The sequence below is a fragment of the Pholis gunnellus genome, assembly GCF_910591455.1.
Source record: "Pholis gunnellus genome assembly, chromosome: 6".
Lineage (NCBI taxonomy): Eukaryota > Metazoa > Chordata > Actinopteri > Perciformes > Pholidae > Pholis > Pholis gunnellus.
The window spans coordinates 23,735,738-23,760,033 of NC_136532.1; the positions used below are offsets into that span (position 1 = coordinate 23,735,738).

The 24,296-nt window shown below is 46.3% G+C and overlaps 1 protein-coding gene across 1 annotated transcript in view; it reads left to right on the forward strand.

Annotated features, from left to right (window-relative positions):
* Nucleotides 1–1,751: 1,751 nt before the first annotated feature.
* znrf3 (zinc and ring finger 3) overlaps nt 1,752–24,296 on the forward strand; it is a gene marked incomplete at its 5' end in the record, with an annotated part of 30,626 nt that continues 8,081 nt past the window's right edge. The window contains 3 exons of the mRNA XM_079160959.1: nt 1,752–1,874; nt 21,198–21,272; nt 23,355–23,486. Coding sequence (XP_079017085.1) covers nt 1,752–1,874; nt 21,198–21,272; nt 23,355–23,486 — 330 coding nt within the window. The remainder of the gene's footprint in view (nt 1,875–21,197; nt 21,273–23,354; nt 23,487–24,296) is intronic.

Here is a 24,296-nt window from a genome sequence, read left to right on the forward strand (position 1 = left end):
GGGTTAATAGGATAAGTGGCCTGCGAGTCAGTGTGATCCCCCGTTCCAACGCTAATACAGGAGCTTGTCTTTGCGCTGTTGCCATGGTGAGGAAGGGATCCAGGATTTTTTTGGTACTCCACTTGGTTACAGTTCTAATCCGACCGTCTCTCGATCAGACCGTTCATCCCAGTTGCTTCATCCGACTTTATGATTTCATTTTGTGTCTTATGTTTCTGGTCTTTTGATGCGATTGTCGGCGTCATCCGTTAACTTCAGACGCCTCTCGGGAGTTCATACTCGCGCATACGCAAGATTGTTGATTAGGTGACGGTCTCTGGCACTCTCTTTGATGTCAAAGTGTGGAATACAGATACGGCTGTTTTTTTTAAATTCTCATTCTTGTGTTCAGCCTGTCTTTGGCTACTCTCAACCTTCCTCACCGTCTTCCCACAAAGCGGAAGTGCTTTGAGATAAATGCTTCTGTTCTTCTTGCCGTTAAGGAGGCTACCTCGTCAGTTTAGTTTTCAGGCCCCAGTGTTTGTGATGCCTGCCACCCTGTAGCTTTAGTCTTCTCTACACTCATCGTCTAGGCTCTTTTTGGCACAGAGAACTGGGCCAATTTAGCGGCCTTAAGTGTAATGAGAGGACAACTCCAGATAGTCTGATGGACTCTAATCCGACTGAATATAAGGGCAGATCAAATGGATCCATGTATGCCCAAACGGCAGCAACATTAATCACTCGCAGCATTACGAGTGGAAGCAGACTTAACGCACCTTTTCTTAAGTAGAAACTCTGTGAAAATGTGCCACGTCAGCGAATCCAATGAAAGCGCATAAATCCCAATTTTGCTTATCTTGCTGCTGTTCCTCGAGAGGTCTGGAGGGAACGCTGTACTGCCCGGTTTAGATCCTGCACGATTTTTGCCGCACACAGCGAATACTTCAGAGGCGTCTAATGCTCTTAAGCTCTTATGTTTCATTATGGAAAATAGGTGACAAGTGGATTATAAATTGTTGCACTCCCTCAAACGAGGAGGGGGAGCAAATCTATAAGCCGCTGATGCCAAGACCCTCTTAAGTCGATGCATCGTGTGGGGCAGCTTTTCATGTTCCCTTGAAACGCTCTGCATGCTTTTTTTTTTTTTTTGTTGTGTTTAAATGTGACTTGCGTGACATGTCTTTTCAAAACCAGGAGGCCATTGGCAACTGTTTAGAGAAACTGGCAACCGATTGTTGGCCTTTTTGTTTGCCGGAGGTGAACTTCACTTTTTTAACATATAAAAAAAGTAGGGACAGCAAAAACATGCACCCCAAAAATGAATCCATTTTTAATATTTGTATATCTATATATTTTTAGCCAATGCTGCGTGTGCATTAGTGTGTGGACTCGTGCGTATAGGCATCTCTTTTGGAGATAATGTTGAAGCAAAATAAAAGATCTTTGTGAAAAGTTCAACTAACTCATCAGCATCACAAACGATTACTGCAAAATGATTCAACTGACAATGAACCTGAATGAAACGAACAAAAAGGAAACTCTTTGGAGGTATCGCGGCATCTCTGGAGCCGGATAGAAAGTTAGACCACAAAGCGTTTACATGTATACATTTTCATTATTAAGCAGACTTATAACTGCATTGTATCTTAATTATCCAAAGTGACTATAAACTGCAGCCATATTTCCCGTTTCTGCAAACAAAAGCTGATGCCCGCTTTTAGAAGTTAGGATATAAATACTCACTTCTGTCACTTCTGTCTTCTTTCCAGATGCATCCTTTGGGGCTATGTAATAATAACGATGAGGAGGACCTCTACGAGTACGGCTGGGTCGGAGTGGTGAAGCTGGAGCAACCAGAGCTGGACCCCAGCTGTCTCACCGTGCTGGGAAAGGTAAAGAACCGCTTCTGTTTCGCCGCTGATAATCAGAAATGACTCTTGGGAAAAGCTGCACAGCACAGATAGAGCATCGGATTAAACTAAAAAAAAATGTCCGTGCACCACACTCGTGACAAAGGGTGCTGTATTTCTGCTGCAGGATGACATGATGCATTAGGGTGCGACTGTAGGTGAGTCATGCAATGAAATAAAAGGAAAAAAAGCATCTTCGCTTTGTTATAAACAAACTGCAGTTTGGACATTTGAACTCCTTCATGCTGTGATTCTGATTGAAGTGCTGCATCATTCATATCATGTTGACAGATTGCCCATATTTAAGGTAAAAATACAGGGTATCTTTTCTCACATCTACTATCTACAGACAATGTTCACATGAATACACTGAAGTGATGATAATTGAATTACTGTTTGCCTGTAAACACAATCTTAAGTGTACAGCTGGAAGTACACAACAGCACTATCGGGCGTATTGAATGTTTTTCCGTGAGATTTCTGGCTCGTGCAGACGGCGCGGTGACTTGTGTATTCAGACGGCCCGTCTTGCTTCACTCGAGTTAAGGAAACGTCTTCCCCGTGTACTTAATTAAACCCTTTTTTAAAAATAATTTATCTTTTGATCTTTTTGTAGTCTCAGAGACAATTCACGGAAGGATGATTTGGTTTTATTTAGTTTCTCACTTCCCATCGCCGCGGGAATGAGGCTGAACTGAATCCCCCTCCCTTGTCTCTCACCATCTCCCCCCCCGTCCCCCATCCTCCCCTCCCTCCTTCCCAGAACCCGCTGGAGTCTCCGAGTAGTATTTTATCATGCTTTAATTAAGTGTTCCTCTTAATGGAATGTACCAACATTCCCCGGACGATGAGCGGGGGGGGGGGGGGGGGGGGGGGGAGTCAGGGGCCGCTATAGTCTCATTTATCCTGTGCATGCCCGGTGACAGAAAGGGAGCAGCCATTCATAATTTAAGGAGCCCTTGTGTCGCATAGACATGCTAATGGTGCACTTTCCTCTGTGAATGGTTTTGCTGCTACCTGGCTCATGCATACTTGTGCTGAGACCTGAAAACTGACCTAATGTTCGCTCAGGATACATCACTGTCACGGGGCGGCCGCCCCTCGCTGGTAAACGCTCTTCTTCGTTCGTAATTTGTTGATTACCACTTAACACTGCTATGACTGTCATGGGAACAGTCAGTATGCCTGTAGGGGCGGTAAGACTGCCGCGGGGGAGAGAACAAGTGTGTGATTTTTTTTAGGTAGTGAACGTTTAATAAAAGGGGAACTCCACCGATTTCACACATCAAAGTGTGTTTACAGTTCCCGGGGAGTGTTAGTGCATACAGCAACGTACAAAGCCTTTTGTCCAGAGGGAGCCGTGTGAAGGCTCGAGTTGCATTGTGGGTAATGTAGGCACCATGAATACCATGCTCGATTTTGAGTGGGTTTTTATTTTGTTACTGTCCACCGTTTGTCCGACAGTGTTTTAGGATGCCAATGCTTAAATTGGTTGATTACTCTTTTGAGAAATCATACCAGCGTGAACCGGATATTTAGGGTCTAGCGACAGGCATTTAGTGTTAGCACATGCTAAATCAGGAGAGCTGGGATTGAGAATCAGCTTTTCAGTTTTGTTCAGTTGTTGTGATGAGGTTTACGGGTTCGTCGCAAAGATTGGAGAGATTTTGGCGGACGGGGCGACATGAATCGGCTACGGGGCGTGCGCCTTCGCCAACTGAGCCACGAGGACACCCGGGTACCAGAAACCCATACCTTCCGCTCATTGGAACCAGTCAAAGCACAGCGCTAGCCGAGCTGGCCGTTTTTATACGTTCCACTTCGATGTTGTGCTGAGGGGACGGCTGTAGTGAGGATGGCAGGAACCTTGACCTCTTGGCCTCCCGCCAGCCTCCCTAACCTCTAGAACCACTCTGTTTCCTCTGTGTTTATTCCGCCAGCGCTTTAATTAGAGGAGGGATCGCCCATTGTTGCATCTTGACAGACCCTCGCCCCGGGGGCTCCGAACACAGCTGGGTGCTTTGCGTTGGCACCGCCGCTTTTTGCCGGGGCCAGACAGTGCAGTGTTTACCCCCCCCCCCCCCCCCGCTGCCAGTCCGCTTACTCTGCCCTGCCAGCCAGGCCACCATGCCCAGTCCCAGTCCGGATACTATGCCCACTCTTACACACTCACCCCGCCTCGTCTGGCCCCCCCCCCCCCCCCCCCCCCTGCCCACCCTACCCGACTGGCCCCTGACTGAACCCAAGAGCCCACTCCACTTTGCTGCCACTTTGCCACCAACAGTGTTGGGGTCTTGTCTGGTCAATTTAAATTCCATTCAATTACAGGATCCTAGTGAAACGCACAAAACGGAATTGTAGGAGAGAGAAATGCTGTTTACGCCAATTCATGTCTAAATATAAAGTGTCTGGGAACACAAGGCCCCCCAGCTGTGCTCAGGAGCCGGTCAACAAGTAGCAACGGGCATTCCCTCCTCTATTTAGACCGGGCTTCAAACAAGGAAAGGGCTTGCCCTTTTTTTTAGATTGTCCAGTCCTAATTGACTGATGCGTTTGGTCGTCCAGATAGCTTTTTAGAGCGAAAATACGATTGACGAAGCATTTCTGGACGAAAAGGGAACATAAGAGCGAGACTTTCCACAGAGCTGCACGTTCCTGCAGCTCCTGCAGCTCTTTCCGTACCTTCAGAATTATGTTGACTAGATGAAGTTATTAATGCTTTAATGTTTGCATACATTCCCTTTCACGCCATTGTTGTCAATAATATATCTTTATCTAATGTAGCTTTTACTAAATGATTCCGCTTGGCGACTCAAGGATTTTCGTGCGACCGCTCTCGCTGCTCTCAGAGCAAACCAGTAAATATTAGCAGCAGAGGAAGTGGAGGAAGAGAGGTCGGTCACGCCGGGCCTCTGAAGTCCACGTGCAAACCTCACCAAAGTGCTGCTGTGTCACATATATGTACACAGTTTGTTCCTGCGCTTCCTGTCTGGTTCCTGTGAGAGCTGCAGGGCTGTTAGACCCTTGACTTCTGTGTGCCACAGCTGTGGCCCCTCCCCCAACAGCAGCAAATCGGTTCCTACTGTAGCCGCCTGCGTTTGAGACACTCTTTTGAAGTGGCGAGGCTGTCTGAGGTTGTGGTGTCATACATGAGGATGACACCGCAAGGTGCCCTGGTGCTAGTGGACCAGGAGTTGCTTCTCTTTAGTTCCAGCGTCGCCTCCTTTTTCTTTTTCTTTTAGTTTGTAAATCACATCTGCACGCATGTATCCGCTCTCAAATCGGAACTATTTGCCGCGGCTGATAACATATTTTTGGTTGTCATTTCCTCCTTCGCTGCCTGACTTTCTCAGAACCGCCCCCCCCCCTCCCTTCGTCTCAACTCTGCCTTTCACACACATACACTGCGATTTTTGGCAGTTCCTCTGGAACATGAAATCATGCCACTGGCTTTCATTGGTGGTGGCCCAGGCTGGTCGGGGTCTTTGTCACCGTGCCAGTGAGATATCTCGTCTTTCAAGTACCCGCCGTGTCAGTCCAATGGCCTCACGGGGCCTTAGCATGCCGGCTTTTCCCCTTTCATCCTCCTCAGGCTCTCATGACATCAGCCCCCAACCCGGGCACCCGGTGGGGGGGGGGGGGTTAGAGGACAGAGGGAAGGGAGAGAGGTTGGGGGGTTTGGCTTCTCAAGAAGATGACGAAGGCGGATGGTGCTTTGGTGAGTGGGTGGCTGGGATTTGTGTCTCGCTCGGTCCAACTTCTTTTTTTTCTTTTTTTTTTTGTGCGCACATGAGCATAAATATGCGACCCATCCTCCCACACACAGCCCTGCAGCTTGTGTAAAGCAGGCCTCTTGGCTGGCATAGCATGTAAACCTCCCCGGTATGTGCTTGTTGTGTGTGGCCTGGCGCTGCCCTTGACCAGCTCGTCTCTGAACCGCGATCGGTTCCACCTTAAGCACCAGCCAAAGACAACATTTCATCGCAGCGGAGCGCAACCGCTACAAAGCACACAAGAATAACTAGGGCAACGAGAAAACATCTCAACATCTTTATTGACATATATCCTCCCAGAAATAAAGCATGCTACTTTAAAGTTTTAGCCAGCGGCAGTGTATCCTGGGTGGAAAGCTCTGTCTTTAAAAAAAAAAAATATACAAACACAATCCCCAAAAAAACCCGCAGTTGCCATGGAACAATGTGAGATGGCAGAGGGAGTGTGTCTGTGTGTCTCTTTCTACCGTGGCCCTCAAAAGTTGGCACTATGGGACGGCAGGCCGGAGCAAACAGCTGTTGCGTCTTAGTGCTAAGTGGCTTTTGGACTCTAACCGTGTCTGGCATCTCAGCCAGAGCTGCAGAGAGGGTGCAGTGTGTGAGAGAGGGAGAGAGAGAGAGAGAGAGAGAGAGAGAGAGAGAGAGGAATGACGGGGATATTGAAAGTACACAAGGGCTACCAGGACTGTGTGTGTGTGTGTGTGTGTGTGTGTGTGTGTGTGTGTGTGTTTGTGTGCGTGCGTGCGTGCGTCTGAAGAAGAGAGAGAGACCCCTGCATTAAAAGAAAGAAATGGCCACAGGCAGACGAGTGTGATATTGCGGGCGACTGGCTCCGAGCCTGCGGCCAGGTTAGCCGTCCTACACACTCAGGTGTGTGCTCGGGGTCGTCCCGAGGCCACGGCAATGCCAGTAGGGTGTCAAGCCGCAGGGCTTGTTGTAAAGGAGCTTCAATGCCGGATTGAACTGGCTGCATTTTGGCCCCCACGTTTTTTTTGCAGACGGCTTCTAACACGGCGTGCCGGCCTTGGCGGGGGAGGAGCGCCGTGGAGCTGTATAGTAGTACATCTGCGTGCCAATTAGCTCATCCGCCGTTTATCAGTCTGGATAAGAAGAACTGGTCGGCCGGCTGATCGGCTTGTGTTGTTTTGCAGACGGCTGAGTGACTCACCGTGTCGCTCTCATCACTCTCTTCTCACTTCTTTCCCTTTTTTTTTTTTTTTTCATGCTTTTTCCTTTAACTCCCAGCAAAGGGCCGTAGTGAAGCAGAGAGCCTTGATAAAAAAAGAAAGAAAATTGCCGTAGTTTTACTCTGCCGAGTCTCCAGAGTGTTTTGTTAAAATTGCAGCGAAGCCACAATGGTGATTGATTTTCTAACGGCGGCTTTTGTTCGATACAGATGAAGCTTGTTTTTTGCCCTGAGAGTTGTTAACAGAAATCTTTTCATAGCGGAGCCGTGAAGAATGCAGGATATCGATAAGGCCGTTGTTCCGTATGCTTGTGCTGGAAAAGATCGGGCTTACTTCTTCCAGTTGAGAGCGGCAAATTGAAAGTCAATTTTGTGTTGTTTTTAAATGGAGCATTGGCAGCTGTAGCGTGAAGTATAATGGAGGCTGTTGATGCTGATAATGTGCTCTGCAAGTGTTCGCGTCACTTAACTTCCCTTCTTCTAAGAATGTCCTCGTCTGCCATTCAAAGACGTTTTCGTAACTTCAAATGCTTCCAGAAAGTATTTCTATCGCACAGTTTTGTTTTTTTACCGTGAAAACATTCAAAAAAAGGCTCATGGCGTTCAAAGTTCTCACTTAGATTTCACATGTCGATTGCATTCACAGCTTCTTTTTTTTTTTTGTTGAAACTAAATATATTGAAGTTACAGGACTTGCTCAAGCTCACTCTTCAGCTTCCTCTCCACCTGCCCCAAACACCCGGAACAAACACTTTGAAACGTGGAGGGAGAAATATAAAAAAAAAGAGAGGCGGAGCAGCAGGGAGAGGAGAAAAAAATAGAGTGGGGGGGGGGGAGCACTCAGGGGCCTGCCTCTTGGGCTCTCCTTTCATGTTTGTGTACGCCTAAACTTGCTGATATTATCTTGGCCGCTCTTCCTGGCGGGGTGTCGGGAGAGGTTTCCACTGTGACCAGGCAGGGGCCCCTCTCTCTCTCTCCCTCAACCCCCCTCTCTGAGGCAGTGTTGGACCACCTTCCTACACCCCCCCCCCCCCCCCCTCCCTAAAAAGTCCCTCTCCTAAATCACCGCTTCACCACGTTTCACGGCGCTTGGAGGCACCCGGGGTCCCACTGCGCTGGTTTCCATGGTCACTGGGAAGCTCCTTGTGTCATGTGGCTCAAAGTGAGCCGTCCCTGGGCCGAATTACCCAGCTTTCAATGGGAGGCCAAATGACCATTATTAGACTTCACAGCTCAGGCCCCTATTTAAAGAGAGAAGAAAGGAGCCCCGGGGCTTTAAGATGAGAGATGGAGGGAGAGAGAGAGAGACAGAGGGCGAGGGGGAGAAAATAAAAGAGAGGAGGGGAAATGAGAGGGAAGTTGGGAGTTGTTTCTTTTTCCATTTTTTTCCCCCACTTTCTTGCATTTATTTATTTATTTTGTTGTTGTTGTTCTTAATCACGATTATTTAAAAAGTCAGACACCAGCCACCACTAAAGCTCTCCTGTCCGTCAAAACCGAACCCGGAGAAGACGGCGCAGCGTCGATCTCAGTGAAAGACGGGACCAGACGTCCTCCCACGTCCACCAAAGCCCCGTCTCGTCTCCCTTCATCTCGTCTTAAGCCCGTTGCTTTGTAGGGGAATGTGCCGGTGTGCATGAGAATCCTCGTGTCCCGCCGCGTATGTCGGGGGCCATGTTGTCTTTAAGGTCCCGGGCCCACGGCCTGGCACGGAAGCTGGAAACCCCCCCCCCCCCCGGTCCCCCCACACCGCTAATCTGATGCCTCTTTCCCGCTACAGACGACTCCTCTACTGGAAAGGGTTAGCGGGGGTGAAAATGTCATCCTGCTCTTGTGGTTTGAACTTTCTTTTATGCTCCGCCAGGAAGGCAAGGTTTGTGCCCAGCACAAGGAGATGGAGAAGAAGTGGCGGTGTGTGTGTGTGTGTGTGTGTGTGTGTGTGTGTGTGTGTGTGTGTGTGTGTGTGGGGGGGGGGGGGGTGGGGGGGGGGCGACGACATCGGAGCTGCCCATTGCTCTGAGACAGTGAGGTAATGGAAGAAGAGAAAGAGAAACATGGAGATAGGGGGGGGGGAGAATGGGAACGCACCGGGGAGAGACATCGGCGTCGATGAAAATATATCGATGGAATGAGACGTTTGATAGTCTTTTGTTATGGGACTTAAAAATATCTTTATTCATTCTTTGCATTAGAGAAATGTTTTAATGTTTGTTAGAAAAAGCTTGATCTTGTCGGATGAATCTAGGGTAAAATGTCCAATATTTCCCTCTGAAATGTAGTGAAATAGAGGCACAGTACCTCAGAACTTTACTTCAGGATACTATTCATTTAGTGCTGGATGTATTCTGGCAGTTGAATCCTTTCTGAAGACAAAGTCACTGTAACAGAGCGACAACAATGAGCCGTTACAGTGGAGTGGGAGATGAATGAGGTAAACACACCCGATTATTGCACCATCCTGCTGCCACGGTGAGTTCAGATCCTATTTACAGCCACGGACGTTTGATGTTATCTTTATTGGGACGCAATAAAAGGAAAAGGTTTCTCGCTATGTTTGTTGAAGAGAAAGAACTCAGCCAGCAGTTCACCATTTTGTAGACAAACGACTTTCCTGCGTTTTAGGCCAGTTTTGTGATTATTCCACATTTTTATTTGAATACTTTTTAGAGGCCTAAAGAGGTCAAATCTAGTCATGAGAGCGAACGATTGGAAGGAATTCTTAACAAAATAGTCCTGATTTTGTGACAAAGAAATGCATTTTTTTTATTGGATTTTAAGAATCTTTTTTCTTGTCGACCATCCGGCCGACCCTGCGTGCCTATAGGATCACGATTAAGTCTTTAAAACCCATAGGCTGTGTTGTTTGGTGTCTTAGTTTAGCTGTTTGACATAACGTCCGACTACTCCAAATACAAAAATACGTCTGTCCTCCGGCATTTATTAGTTTGACTCTGGGAAAAATAGTACAATTTCCCCAAAGACGACTGTATCTCTGAACTCTTTAATTGAATTACACACATTGAGAGTATTACATGTCATCTTCTTTAACTAATGTCATATTTTTCCCATGCATTCACTGGGCCCCCCTGGGGAGGCTCCTAGATGGCTCAAAGGAGCCGTGATGTCACTTTAAGGCAGCGTTGTTTGGGGCTGAAGCCGTCTTACCCGACCTCTGTGGCCCTGCTGCTCCTCTCTGATTGAGGCTATAGCGGCTCGAGGCTACATTAGCAGCTACTAGCATAACACACCCGAATCTCTGACCAAACTCTAGGAGGTCGGGTTGCATTCTGGGTAATGTAGGAGCCAGGTTTTGACAAGGAAGAAGAATTCATGGAATAAAGGAGGAAGACATCTTTGGTTCTGCTGCATCGATTTTGATTCTTTTTTTTAAATGTTCAACCTGTCCAAAAGAGGGCGGAGCTTACTTTTGCTCCAAGTTCATTCTGTCATCAGAAGGCAAAAACATTTGCGGTCTAGACTCCAGCTCAGCGATGGATGCTGTCAAAGGTGTGACACACACTCGGTCTGAAGGAGAGTTCCTCCTCCTTTCAAAGAGATAACAGACTCAGTCAGCTTCTTCTCCACAACTTCTGTTTATCCGCCCAAATGAAATGAACGGCCAGATGTGAAGTCGGCCTCCTCTGCTGCCTCAGTGCTAATAAGACCGTAGAGCGGGAGGAGAGAGGGCTGGAGGGCCGAGCCCCGACCCGCTCTGCCTGGTTTGTCAGCAACAGCAGCAGGATGGAGTATTACAAGAGAGAGAGAGAGAGCAACAGCAACTTCTCTTTCCATGCAAGCAGGGACACGGTCTCTGAAAGCAGCTTCGAGGCAGAGAGAGATTAGAGAAGAAAAAAAACCCGTCTGACTGCGGACGAATTAAGGGAAGGAGAGAAGTGGCCGTTTACGGAGACGCCTCGGCTCCACTGCATTTGGATTACAGTGCGTGTTCACGCTGTGGCATCCTGGGTAAAAGGAGCCGCAAATACCCGCCGAGCGGTTTCATGTTGGAGTATAGTTTTGATTTCACATTCAGAAATGTCCGTTAAACCCTTAACAATCGGGGTGATATCTGTGTGGTTGAGGCTTCTGAAAGTGATGTCGATCAACACGCACATAGATATGGATTCATTCGATCTGTCCGTCGTGTCCGCTGTCGATGGCAGGTGCAGCTGTGTTTGAGTGTATAGCGGGTGGAGGTGGAACTAGCTGGGGGTGTTTTTCACTACATTTATCTACAGGCTGTGTGACGGCTTGCGTTTCATGCCTGCTGTACACAAATAACCGCTGCCTGAAGCAAATCTGTAACCTTTATAAGTCTTATTTCTTTCTTTTTATGCTCTTAACTATATAAAAATACAATATTAAAAGTAAAGCAAACTATGATTCAAAGTGACACGGCTTTTGTGTAAAACTCCTTTTAAGCAGCTCCACATCTCTCAGACCCGTCTGACTGACTATTGAAGAGAAACACTTGCAGACTTGCAGCCGGCATAAATCTAGCTTCACTTGTCTTCACATAATTGTCTTCCTCCTCTTCGTCTTGACAGCTCTCATCTGATGGAAAATATGGTAATTCCGACTTTTTTCAATACCAGGAAAAGTTTCTTTCACCTTCGGGTGATCCTCGGAGAGACGAGAAGCAAAAGAAATGACATCAAAATTTCAGATTTCCCTTCTCTTAGGTTCTTCTCTTTTTTGATATAGAAAAATATTTCTTAGCTCAATGCTGTTCTTTGAAACCGATTCACAGAGAGAACACGAGGGGCTTTGTGACTGACAGTAGATAATCGTATTAATTGATTTTAGTGTTTTTACGCATAATAAAAGCAACATGTTCTCACTAATCATTTCTAACCAAGACTTCCCGTCACTTTCAACCAAACACCAGTTGAGAAGAAGCACTTAAAAAGTAGTATTCTTGTCACTAGCCGGAAAGTTTGTTTGTTTTTCCTGTGAAATCACAAAGGGCCCAAAACCCGGTAAGAAAACAACATGGGAGGGACGGGGAGGAAATTTAATTAGCGGTTGTCCGTTCCTCCGGCCCCGGTGTTTGGTCTCGCCAGGGCAGAGCAGCGGGGCGGCGGAGAGGCGAGAGGAACCAAAAAGGCTTCTTCATTAGCGGCGGGCCGAGTCAATACGTTTGTGTTTGTGTAAGCGTGGCGAGGCCCCGACGCCACAAGACATAAGAACGCGGGGGGGGGGACAGGAAGTGGTGCACGGCGAGCGAGACAAACGTGTATATTTAGAAAGAAAGATGTTTCTTAAGAACTTTGAGTCCGGTGCGTGAGCCTCATCCATCGTTGAAAGATGATGAGAAAGCATGAGAAAGACTCCCGCCAATCATCAAAACACGTGCCCTAGAAAAAGAAAGGAAGGTTGTTGGGATGATGCACAAATAGAAACGGTGGTGTTTCCTCAGAACTCCTCTTTACGGCCGCATGATGAGCCTTTAAATGTTTCACAAGTACGCCTGTACGTGTCCCAGATGAAGGCTTTCTGCCAAAACAGTTTAAAGTGTTCATCGTCAGTCTGTCACTCTCCAAACCGTTCAGCGGGGAAAAAAACGCTCAAGTAACATTTAAATGCATTTTTTCAATCTCGATGTTTCCACTCAAACAGCGTTCGTATTGTCTGAAACTCTTCGATATCAGAGTCAAAACCGGTGCCAGAGTTTTAGCCCCGATATCGATACTGAAATATCAGCGTGTTTTTTGCAGTAAAAACATTATGTACTACACTGTACAAATGTTTTTTTGGGAGCATGAGTTCGGTGTGCAGCGCCCGTTTCCTCCATACCATTTAGTTCTCATTTCCTGTCTTGTGATGGAAATGCAGGATACAATCTCATCAAAGAATAAGTAAAGAAGAGCCTGAACCTGAACAGGCATTCACTCGCAATTTTGGGTACTTGGCCGTTTTCAGTACTCTGTGTGAAGGACACATTTGCAGTTTTCTGTGAGTTTACAGTGAATATCGGGTTGGGATTCGGTAAAGTGCAGGAATCGGATATAAAAAGGGAGACATTAGGGGCCTTATGATGAGGGAGAGCTCCCCAGTACACCTCGGTCTCTCTCCCCTTTCATGGGGCCGGCTTTTTGCCAAGGTCCACTGGCAGGCCCCCTCAGAGGTGCCCCCTCACACACACACATACACACACACACACACACACACACACACACACACACACACACACACACACACACACACACACACACACACACACACGTTGACAGCACAATTCTCTTGTATAATTCTGGTTATGCAATGGTGGGTGAATGGCCACCCCACATTGTGCGCTGAGGCAGAGACAGAGTTTGGAGGTGGGAGGGGGTCGATGGTGGTTTCCTGGTTGGGAAACGATGAAGAGGAAAAGAGGAAAAGAAAGCCCAGTTGTCAGAAATACACGGACACATTGAGAGATTTTTTTAGCTTCAAAGAGACGTGCGATGACGGTAGAAGCATCTTTGTGAGAAACCTCAGGCTTCCTCTCTGATCTGATGTGTTTGTCCTCCAGAGAGCTCTGGTTTTTCACTCCAAAGCCGACATTCACACCTTTTTATTTTTTATAGAGGCTTTTCACACCGAAAAAAAAAACATAGATCCAAAGGGGACCGGAGCTGTGGGCTTGTCATCGTTTTCTGTGTTTGCTCCACAGCTCTGTCTCCCATTTGGGGATTTAAACTGGTGGAAAGATGATACTTCACCCATGGGAACTGATTGTCCCTCAGGGCCAGAGGGATTTAAACTGGTGGAAAGATGATACTTCACCCATGGGAACTGATTGTCCCTCAGGGCCAGATAGACGTTACGTACTGTGTGTGTGTGTGTGTGTGTGTGTGTGTGTGTGTGTGTGTGTGTGCACACGCTGGCTGGTCATGTACATGATGTACAGCACAGAGGCAGGGTCGGGGATCACTGTACCTAGGGGCGGGCCTTTTCTTTGTCTGATAGTGAGGTCATTACGTCCGCCCCAAATCTCTCTCTCTCTCTCGCTCTCGCTCTCGCTCTCTCCCTCCCCCCTCCCCCCTCCCCCTCCCTGCTGGTGTGAAGTTCACCCACAACCCCCCCTGTTTCTTCATTTTAAGACATTGGGCCAAAACCTAACCTTTCGGTCAACCTTTCTTAAATACAAAAAAGCCTAAAATTGGGGACCTTTTCCATGTAAATCTGCAGCCATGTGGTCAAAGAAATTTGAAGCCATTGCCAACAATTCTTTTTTTGTAATTGAGGTTTGATACAGATGCAGTATGTAACCGTGGCTATAAATGATTGTTTGTATTATGTGCTTCCTACAACAGGTTTAAGGACTCTTTATGCACGTTTTCATTCATGTTGCAAGGACAGTTGTCAAAAGTGTCTTGCTTGTTACTAGAGGCACTTGACCACTCTGTGGTTATATTGTCTCCTGCGTTTTAGATCCAGAAGTTATCGGGGGGGAAATGAATCAAATTAGCACGTTGTTTGTGGTTTATGACCCCACACATTTAACGTGTTTTACAGTATCAGTATCTACCTCTATAGATCTGACTCATGTGAACCACAGATTAATTACACAGTTTAACCATCAAAGTGTGAAATAAGGTGGTTATACGGTGGTGAAAAAATAAGTCTTCAGCCTTGTGTACTAGCGGCTAGAACGAAACAAAAACTATCCGTATCGGCCAATATGGCTCACCGATATTCACTTCCTTGATTTTTAAACTGATCCATGACACAAAACCGTAGTACAATCTGAATCATGAGCTTTGTGATCCGTTGCTCCCCCTCTTTAAGAGACAGATCTTTTTGTCAGACATGGTGGAGACCAAAACAAAGCTAAAAGAAGAGTGAGCATTGAGCTCGGGTTAGAATCGCGGCTCTTAATGAATGCCAATGTTGCACCGCTGGATGTACCGACCAGGCAGCTATGCGCTAACACGTTAGCCTAAACAACATTATAGGCCTGTGGTTTGTGGTGGCTGTGTATCTGTGAGCATGTGTTCATGTTTGTCTGCTCGCTAGTGGTCCAAAAATCACTGAAAGCAGCTTCGACTTAAAGACGATCGCCTCACTGAACGCATGTTATCTCATAAAACGGAACTCCATAAACAGGTCTGCGTTCCTGACCTAATCTCTCATCTGCAGTTTGGTATTAATGACGGTCACTGAGCTCACTGAGAGCTTCAAGTGATTCCTTCCCCTGTGTGTTTACACGAAGGGGGACGAATCAGAGAGGAGCTCGAGGAGCTCCCCCGTCCTCCGCCGGTGCGACACACAAGTGGATTTTTTTTTTTATGTGCTTCGTAAACATGTTTTATTGCAGCTTGAGAAATGTCCCGGGACTTGTGTAAAAATGCTCCAGCCGGGGGCTCAGCAGCGTTCAAATTAGTATTAAACAGGAATAAGGGAGAGTTCAAAAGTTTGGGAAGGTGGAGGGAAAAACTGAGCAATGACTTGTTTTCACTTTTCTTTACCTCGGTTTAATCTGCCATTTAGGTGTGGAATTTCTTGGCTGGGACTCAAAACATTGAATATGAGTGGAAAGGGATTCGTGGAGAGAAGTTATTAGCAGAATTAAGCTCAGCGAGGTTGTTGGAGTTCGCACTGTAAATGTGTTCGGGATGGCGTTCATGTGGGAACCGGAAAGTCCTTATTCTGCAGTTGTCGTGACATAGCAGGTAGCAGATCCAGCACGACGAGGGCGTCGAACCAGTTGATTATACGTCACACAGCCCGTGCAGAGTATCTCAAGTATCTGCAAACACAATAAAGTGTTATGACAGATTAACCGTCTGCCAGTGAAGTGTTAACATCAAACAGAAGGACACCGAGAAGGCGGTGAGTAATGCGCCTCGTGAAATGATTAAATCATGTTGCAATGACAATGTCAAGATAGCACGGACGGCTTCATGTGCAGAAAGTACAGTCCGTACAGGAGAGTAAATGAGGGAGTCGCTTCCAACATAGTTTTCATTTCTTCCTCCCGGGGCTGCACCAGCTTCCAATGGGGATGACGCATAGCCACGTCGAAAAAGTATACGCTTTTATTTTAGTTGAATGTAAATAATGTCTTGGCACACATGCCTGCTCTGACAGGGAGCAAGAAAGGAGAGAAGAAGGGGGGCCACCACATATAAGAAAATCCATGGGAGAAAAGTATGCCTTTATCTTTTAATAAACCGTAAAGCCAGGAGGCAACATGAAATTACAGCATAATAGCAGTGGAGAGTCTTCTGAAGACTTAATTGCCTTAATTATGGCAGTGCAAAGAGCGCGAGAGAGAGAGAGAAAGCATGAAGTGGAGGAGGAGAAGGAAAGAGAAGGGAAGCAACCAGAGGAGAAGAAAGTAGGAAAGAAAGAGGTAGCGATGCGGTAGAGGAGCAAGCGAGTGAGCCAGATGTTGCAGGTGTAATCCAGGTGTGCGTGCGTCTGCAGGTGTAATCCAGGTGTGCGCGCGTCTGCAGGTGTAATCCAGGTGTGCGCGTATGTCTGCATGTGAGCACCCAACTCTCTGCTTCCCATGCATATGTGCACATTTCTGAACGCGAGCACACATCTCTCCACGCATGGTGTTGAGCTGGTGTGCTAATATGAGAATCCTCAGCCCACGTGAGTGATGAAAGGGAGCGCTATGCGCTGAGAAAAGTCTCTTTTTCCAGACGAGTGAGAATTTCTCTCCCTCAGATCTTGGGAGCTGGCAGGCTTACTTGGGGATGCTAAACATAGCTTTCATTTTCCTCTGTGTCTAGACTGGCTTCTCTCCGTGCTTTCTGCTGCGGGTTTCTTTTTTCTGTGTTCACTGGGGAAGATTGTACCCCAATCCTCATGCCTCTGAGCCAGCGGGAAGTTTGTTTAGCCAGCAGTATTGTGGAGTACCTGTGACACAGTACCCCCCTCCTCTTGTCTTTGCGCCTGGACTACTAATCAAGCACAACGCATAGGGATGTTTCAGCTGTGAGGAAAATATTATTTGTGCACTTTTTGTAGAATTTCTAGTTGTTGATTAACTCTTCTTCCTATTCGTCCTCAGTGGTTGAGCGTCAGATCCTTTTAGGTAGAAGCACTGACACAAGAATGTAAAACTCTTGTAACAAAAGCGGGTTTCTAGATGCAGAAGTATTATCAGCAAAATGTACTAAAAGTACTTATTCTGCAGTAAAATGGCCACATACGTTATGATGAAATTGCATGTAGCTTCTTACCGTTGTAGCTGGTCGAGGAGGAGCTGGTTTTGACTACATCAAGTTAATTCCAGTGGTTCCAAACCTTCAAGGTCACAAGATAAATCCGGGTAGGAAAGAACAGACAAAAGAGCGCGACACACGTCTGTAGTCGTCCTTTAGACTTTTCTCAAATCTTTGCTGTTTTGTGAAATATTTGAGTATTTCAATTTGTTGTGCTTCAAAATGTTACGAAATCAGCGAAGAAGTTTCTAAACTTCTGGTTGGTTTGGTTTAGAATGTTAACAAAGTGTTTGTATTTCATCAGCTTCTCATATCTTTTCTCTTTACATGTGAAGTAACCAGTAACTACAGTTACATGTTGTGAAGAGTTAAGGTACAGTGTGTAGCATTTAGAGGGACCTATTGACAGAAATGAAATATAATATTAAGTAAGTATTCTTCCATTACATTTGGCGAAGAGCGCATTATGACCTGTTTAGGTATTGAAACTCAAAGTTTAAGATTTGGGACTTCCTTCTTACTTTGGAACTTGAGTGCAAAGACTTGAGACTTACTTGTGACTTGCAAAACCACGACTTGGTCCCAGCTCTGGTGACAGGTGTGCTGTATGAAGCTCAACTCTTCTATACTGCTAGTAGCCTACTTTTTCCATCTTTTCTTTTCACTCCGATGGCTGAAAAAGGAACATTTGAAATATTGGATTTCTAATAAGAAGACGACAAATGTCTTCTCGCATCGACTTCGCCCCCTACGAGCTTAGTGAGCGTGGCGCTCTTGAAGTTCCTGTTCGGTCCCAATGGAACTGGTATGAATGCAACATTTCCAGCGTGTTGTACCCCTTACTTTAATTTTTTTGAAAAGTTGCAGCTGAGCTCTGCCACTTGGCGTTGTAAAGCCAGAGTCGGTGAAGTAAACAGTATTTCCTCACCCAAGTGTTAAGTCTTTAGCAACATGACAAAGTCTCAAGAAGAAGAAAGAAAAAAAACATTAGTCACAAAACTAGATCCTTGCTTTGGTGTCCGGGGTTGTAGTTTTTTTTTCTTTACGGGGTTGGGAGGGAGATGTGTCATGCTTTTTTAAGAGAGCCAGTTTGCCTGGGGCTGCATTTTTGTTGTCGTCAGGCAAGTCCCTGCACTGCAACGCAGGCCTGCCCGAGTGGAGATTCTTTAGGAGGGAGATCTCTTTCTTCTCAAAGCTTCTTACCGAGAGCTATTAATTATTAACTGGGAGAGCTAACATCAAAGGAGCAGACTAGCGCTGAATTAAATGGGGGGGGGGGGGGGGAGCCGGGCAGCGTGGAGCTGAGAGAGAAAACTGGGTGAGAGGGAAAAGCCGAGAGATTTTCACTCCGCTCGCTTTTGAACTTTCCAAGTACTAAAAAAAAAAAAAAAAAAAAAAGTGAAAGAAAAAAGAGCGATGTTAGTTTATGTAAAGGAGGCAGGACGAAAGAGAGAAAGTTGGAGGAGCTTGTGTTCATGGCGCGACGCTGTTTTTAATGTTTCGGTGTTTGACAAGGCTTTCACACACACACTCGCACACACACTCGGGGAAAGATCGAATCAGTTTGCGGGGTTAATTAGCCTTTGATGAGCTATGAAAGTCAGATTCATAAACATTTTGTCCGTGGATTAAACAGAGAAACAAATCTAATTGAGACGTAGGCTCGCGCGCACACTTCAGAGTCGAGATGCGTTCACGTTTTCTTGAAGCTGATTTTTAAAGTGGAATTCACGGAGTGTGGTGCATTTGCCACCCCCTGATATCAAAGGCCTTTTGTTACTTTGCTTCTATGTTCCTCTTGCTGCGACTTGTCCGCGCAGCAGCAGTCCCACCAAAGGTACCTGCAGTCAGGAAGACCCACGCATGTGTGTTGCATATTCTATATTTAGTATGATTAATGACTCATTGATTCGGGAGAGCGTAAATACCTCTGGTTCCGAGTTACTTTAGCTACACATGCTACTTCTTGCACAGCTGTGTTTAATCATTAACCTCTTTCTAAAGACTCTCGGTGCACGCGGGGAGCAGAGGAAACAATGTAACAACCCCACGTGGAAAAGAGAAGCTACCATTATGTCGTGATCACAGTTCCTTCACTTGATCACATCACATTGGATGTCACTCATCATTCATCCGCTTTACAAGAGTTTAGGAAATTACCACTTTGATGTGCAGTTCAAAGTAGCAGCACACAACTAGCTGCTGTAAAGTGGCAGAATCATCTGTACCGGAAGTGCAGGTGAATGAGTAAAAGAAAACAATTTCAAAATAAAACTTTAAAATAATTTAATACATCAGGTCTTCTTGCTGAACAAACTGCTTTGACTAAGACGAGAGTAGTGCTGAAATAAGTCCATTCACAGAAAAGTAGGAGTTAACAAATTAGATATGGTCTTTTTCTTCAGTCGACGTCACAAACATTTGCTGTTTTTCTATCATTATGACTTGGAAAGTTAATGACTGTTGGTCAGTCCAAACAAGACCTCACTTTGGCCTCACAGGACCGGTGGTGGTCCTTCTATAGACCCAAACATTAGTCGGGAGAAATGATCGACAGATTACTGAATAATTGAGACAACCATTAGCTGCAGCTCTCGTCGCAAATTAAAAAGAAATCACAAGGTTATGACAGACAGTGTATATATATGTATAATAAGTAGACAAACATAAGACACACAGAGGATTTCATACCGGAGACGAGCAGTCGCTGAACGGTTCGATAAGTATGAAAATGATGTCAATCATATGCAGAAGTGTCTTGAAGCTGCATTCTCTCTAGTGTCCACCAGGGGGCGACTCCTCTGGTTGTATAGAAGTCTATGAGAAAATGACTCTACTTCTCTCTTGATTTATTACCTCAGTAAACATTGTAAACATGAGTTTATGGTCTCAATCTCTAGTTTCAAGTCTTCTTCAATGCAGCATGATGTTCATTTAGTAAATGATGGTCCATTTAGAGTCAAATAAAGCTTTAGGGCGGGGCTACCTTGTGATTGACAGGTCGCTACCAGAGCCGTTCCTACGTCACTCGCTCGCAGTCCTAATCCGCTCACTTCTGTTCACCAGTTGCAGAAAAGCCTTGAATGGCAAACTCGAGGCTTCCCAAATGTCATCCACCAACCAATGGATGACATGATGACGTCTTCTCATAGACGGTCTATGGGCGCATCATTGGTTGCCAAGTGTTTGCAGTTCTCTCTCTCTCTCTCTCTCTCGCTCTCTCGCTCTCTCGCTCTCTCTCTCTCTCTCTCTCTCTCTCTCTCTCTCTGTGTCCTCTGTAAGGGCCTGCTGACTGGAGCGATGACACTCTGGAGCCACTTGGCAACAGAGTCACAGCACTGTACATTGTCACTTTGATCCCCCCCCCCCCCCACACACACACACACACACACCGCCCCTCTTCTCCCTCCAGTTATGAGGAGCGCTGGCAAGAACCCAAGGGCACTCGATAATACCAGGATATGATTCCAGCAGCGCTATTTTAGATCATGTAGCGCCGACATCAAAACGTTGTCTAAATAGGGCGCCGTGAATCAAGCGGGGTGAGAACGGGTTGTAGGGGAAAGCAGCAGTTAAGATAAAGAAACTTTTCTTTTTCCCAGACAAGGGGAAAAGCCAATTTGGATTCTGCGAGGAGATACTTGTGCTTCTGCAGATCCAAGCGTTTCCTTTATCTCTTGCCTTTAGCAGAAGTCTTCAAAAGACCTCTGTGCTGTGACTCTCCCTGCTCTCACATGAAAGAAGCTCACATTTCTTAGCAGTTGGAAAATCCACGGCAACTTTATTCAACTTTCCTGAGCGTGCGCAAGCCGAATGCGACACCATGCCGTTGCAGAGTTGCAGGCACAGGCGCACGTTATTGGTTCTTGACACATTGCTGTTGGCGTAACGCGGTGCAGGTTTACTTCCATTGACATCATGATGACTGCAGAGAAAGGGAGGCATGCGCCACATGTGCGCCCTTGCAAGTGTCATCAACGGCTTGTTTACCTCTTTTCTTTCTCATTTGCTCATTCCAGAGGATCTGCACGGTTTCACTCAGGCAGAGAACTCCCTCTAGTGGCCTGAATCTGAATGGGAAAACTCGCGGTCGACATTGTGATCACACATTCCCCAAACTCTTTGTTCACTCTTGCTGAATATATCTAACGATTTATTTCTTTTTTGTCTTGTGTTTTTGCAGGCGAAGAGAGCAGTGCAGCGGGGAGCCACAGCCGTCATCTTTGATGTGTCGGAGAATCCGGATGCCATCGACCAGGTTTGTGCAGACCTAAAAGAAAAATGACCCAGGCGTTCACACCGAAAAGCTCTAATCTGTCTCGGTCCGTCTATGAAAGACACTCAGCAGCATGCCCTGCCCTTCTGACTGTGTGTGTGTGTGTGTGTGTGTGTGTGTGTGTGTGTGTGTGTGTGTGTGTGTGTGTGTGTGTGTGTGTGTGTGTGTGTGTGTGTGTGTGTGTGTGTGTGTGTGTGTGTGTGTGTGTGTGTGTGTGTGTGTGTGTGTGTGTGTGTGTGTGTGTGTGTGTGTGCTCAACCATTCTGGGCCTTTAGAGCTCTCTAACTTGTGTTCAGAGGAGTGCACTGCACCTCTTACAGGACTGAAAATGGATATCCAGGTTCAGCTTTCACTAGACCATGACCAAACTCTTGTTAAGCTCATAATTGCACAGGTAGCACACATTACCTCATCCCCTGAGACATCCATGGATGTGTTTGGGTGCACATTTTTGGGGCAGCGCACACGGGCCTCGGTAAGAACAAAGTGCGTTTCTTGTCGCACACATCCGGACATTCCTCCTCCTTTCTTCTACTCTTTCTTGCGCTTGTGTCTTATGCTGTTAAGAGGTATAATACACAAGTTGCGCCTTTTGTCGCAAGAATTCTCCTCTGGTATTCATCCTCGCCACGCCAGGTCTGGACTTGCAGGTTTTGTTTTTTTCCCTCGCCTCCTCTTCTCCGCCGCTGGGTCGTAAAGCTCCGAGCTGAGAGATAAAAGGGATTGCGCGCAGACCACATGAAAGGCAGCGCTGGGCGGCTGTGTTAAATTCCCCCGAGAGGCTTTTCCAGTCAGAGCGGCCCGATCAGCAGAGACAGGACCCACAAGGCCGAGGGGCAGGGAGGAGGAGCTTAGCGAGAATTAAGGTCCCGGAGCTGAAATTAAGAGAGAAGCTTTACGAAGTTATGTGCTCGACCGCCTTTTTCCTCTATTTATACTTTGTGCTGATTGTGGCTGAAACACTTCTGTTTTGTTTGTAACTTTCTTCTAACAGTAACACACAAGTTTTTTCTTTAACGGACTTATAGGTGTGCTTTTTGTTTTAATGGTGAATCGTTTGTCGGAGGCCAAGCTGCTGTAGCCTTGGTGGAGTTTCTCAGATTCAAGCGAGAGATCAAACGTTTCAAAGTCTGTGCTTTTTTAAACCGGAACACTCAGTATTTCACTGGAGAACATGACGGCAGCAGAAGAAATAGAAATATGAATATCCTCGGTATTTCCCTTTTGGGCTTTTCAAATTACAGATTCCAAGCAGCAGACGAGAGGAGGAGTGAAGGAGTATGTCGACTGACTCAAAAGCCAGAACATACTCTTCATTGACTGTTTCCCCTGCTCCCTCTGGCAAACTGCAACCACAGTTTCCATGTCTGAAAGTTCATTTTCTCTAGTTGGTGGAAGAGTTCATGCCTTTTACTCAGACACTTCACATGCATCAGGGCAATGCAACGCGCTCGGTTTATTATTCTTAGAACTCTGAATGGCTTTTCTTGTTTGCATTTGCTGTGATCTTTGACTCCAACTTTGTTGATTGAGTGTAACTGTTAAAGACACACCACACATTTAAATATTTAAAGGTACAGTGTGTAGCATTTAGGAAGGATCTATTGGCAGCGCCGGAATATAATATTACTGAGTATGTTTTTTTCTTTAGTGTATAATCCCCTAAAACCAAGAATCGTGTGTGTTTTCGTTAGCTTAGAATGAGCCGTTGACGTCTACATACGAAGCGGTTGCTCTACACGGAGCCGGCTGCGATGTTTCTACGGTAGCCCAGAACGGACAAACCAAACACCGGTTCTAAAGAAAGCCGTTCGTGTTTATCTGTAGTTCTCCAACACGCTTGGCACACGGGGAGTTTCAGTTGGTTGCAATCAGATGCTGAGATATTCTGACTTTTAATCTCCAGGATGAATGAAGCTCAAAAAACACAAGATCCTACATTTCCCACAATGCCACTTAAGACATTATACGACAGTTTTAACCACACGGTCTTAATTTATTCAGCTCTATTTTAGTCATGCATTAGTACATCTGTGTTTGATATCTTCTCTCTGCTCTGCTCAGCTCAACCAGGTTGCCGAGGATCCTCTGAAGCGGCCGGTGGTTTACGTGAAGGGCAACGACGCCATCAAGTTGATGAACATCGTCAACAAGCAGAAAGTGGCTCGCGCTCGGATACAACACAGACCACCGAGGGTAAGCGCACATGCCAAAACCTCAAACCGCGCTCCGTGTGGATGACGTGCGCGTCTGTGTGTGTGTGTGACACTAATCTAAGGCACATGGGAGGAACATGAGGAAGAGGTGAACATGTTTGTGGGGCCCACGTACCAAACGGCGCTGAGTTTTCAGATGTGAAGACAAACGAAAATTCCAGCTGTGAAATCTGACCCTTTTTCCTTTCTTCTCCGCTCTCCGCTGCCCCCGAGGCCGAGCAACTTTTTTTTTTTTTTTTTTTCCCCAGCGCTGTGGGAGATTAATATCAGCCATTCAAAGAGCTGTTTGTTTGCTCTGAATATTCGATAAGAGGAGCAGCACACTTTGAGGTCAAATAACTTGACATAATGAAAGCCCGAGAGAAAGGACTGTCCGATAACGGACGTTTCTCCGACGAAGAATAAAACGATCCGGCATAATAATCGGTGTACTACTACAGTAGATGAAGGCCGGCACGCCCCGTGTTCAGATATTTAGAACATTTTCAGACGTGGAAGTGAACTGAAAGTGAAACCCGTCTATGCGTCTCGGTGCTCTGAGGAGAGCATAGATAAGTTTCACCGTCGGAGACGTCTGTCTGCCGGCAAGATAAAGCGGTGAAAATATTCCAAATGTAGCGTACACTTTAACGGATATTGATGTGTTTTTAGGAAGGTGCTTCTTTCATAAAGTAGCCACCTTGTGTATTTCTGCTGCCCTCTTCCAACAGCAGTACACAGCTTCACTCTCGTGTCAGTACTCCTGCCCGTCATCTATTGTAGGTGATACAATGACTGTGTATAAGTACCT